Source organism: Protobothrops mucrosquamatus, unplaced genomic scaffold (assembly GCF_001527695.2).
Source record: "Protobothrops mucrosquamatus isolate PMUCROS unplaced genomic scaffold, P.Mucros_1.0 scaffold23, whole genome shotgun sequence".
Classification (NCBI taxonomy): Eukaryota; Metazoa; Chordata; class Lepidosauria; order Squamata; family Viperidae; genus Protobothrops; species Protobothrops mucrosquamatus.
Window position 1 is genome coordinate 2254933 of NW_015386408.1, and position 1226 is coordinate 2256158.

At 55.2% G+C, this 1226-nt stretch overlaps 1 protein-coding gene across 1 annotated transcript; it reads left to right on the plus strand.

The window, feature by feature from the left end:
- LOC107282999 (hemoglobin subunit alpha) lies at positions 1-939 on the plus strand (the record flags this gene model as incomplete). Its single annotated transcript, XM_015810841.1, is given in 3 exon segments — positions 1-164; positions 262-466; positions 857-939. Coding segments are annotated over 3 exon segments (383 nt in total), but the record flags the coding sequence as incomplete, so codon positions are not given.
- Between the last annotated feature and the right edge of the window lie 287 nt (positions 940-1226).

Genomic DNA, 1226 nt, shown 5'->3' on the forward strand with positions numbered 1-1226 from the left:
GTGCTCGGCTCGGCCTCCCCCGGCCTGATAAAAGGGCAGCCCGGCTCCCGAGGGCACGAACCTGCCAAGATGGTGCTCAGCGACGACGACAAGGCCAGAGTGCGGGCCGCCTGGGTCCCTGTGTGCAAGAATGCCGAAATGTATGGGAGTGAGACCCTTACCAGGTAATCTGCCCCCCTTTTCCACTTGCGGCTTGCGCGAAGATCGCCCCGGCGATGTCCCCCCCCCCCGGGCTTCCCTTCACTCTCCCTTTCCCCGCAGGATGTTCGCAGCGCACGCAACCACCAAGACCTACTTCCCCCACTTCGACCTGAGCCCGGGCTCCAGCGATCTCAAGGCTCACGGCAAGAAGGTGATCGACGCGCTCACCGAAGCTGTCAACAACCTGGACGACGTGCCGGGAGCCCTTTCCAAGCTCAGCGACTTGCACGCCCATAAACTTCGTGTGGATCCCGTCAACTTTAGGGTGAGTCGCCTTCTCCCGGCAGAATTGGGGTGAAGGAGGGCGCAGGCCTCCCTGCCGCCTGCTTCGCCTTTAGCCCTTGAGGTGGCCGGGGGGGAATCCCTGTAGCCGTCGATAGGGTTGCCAGGTCTGCTTCCAAAAACTAGCGGACAAGCGGGGGGGGTGGGGTGGGGTTAAGTAGTAAAAAAAGTAGACTGTACAGCTTTAGATTACGTACCATTTCATCATAAAGCTTTTGAATAAAAAAAATGTCCACTATTTTGTGGAAAAAAATTGTGAACATAATGTGAAAAGTGGACTGTCCACTCAAATAGTGGACACCTGGCAACCCTAGCCGTCGATGGCTTGGGGTGGCTCTGTCTCTCTTAACGGGCACCCCTCTCCTGTCTGCAGCTGCTGGGCCACTGCCTCGAGGTAACCATCGCGGCTCACAACGGAGGGCCCCTCAAACCCGAAGTGATGTTGGCCCTTGACAAGTTGATGAGCCAAGTCTCCAAGGTGCTGGTTTCCAGGTACCGCTANGAAGCCTGAATTGCTAGTTGCCCTGTAGCTGAATTGACCAAGCCAAGGTCCCAGCTCTCTGCAGTGGGACTGAGCAACTGAAGATTCTTTGGTGGGGGCTCCTAAATGTGTGGATAATTTTCAACCACCCTAATGTCATCCACCGCCATTAATTTCTGAGCTGGTTCTACTTCCACTGTTGTGCCAATTATCGATTCCATTGCTTTCTCTCCCTTGTTGAATTTTCATTATTACAACAAAT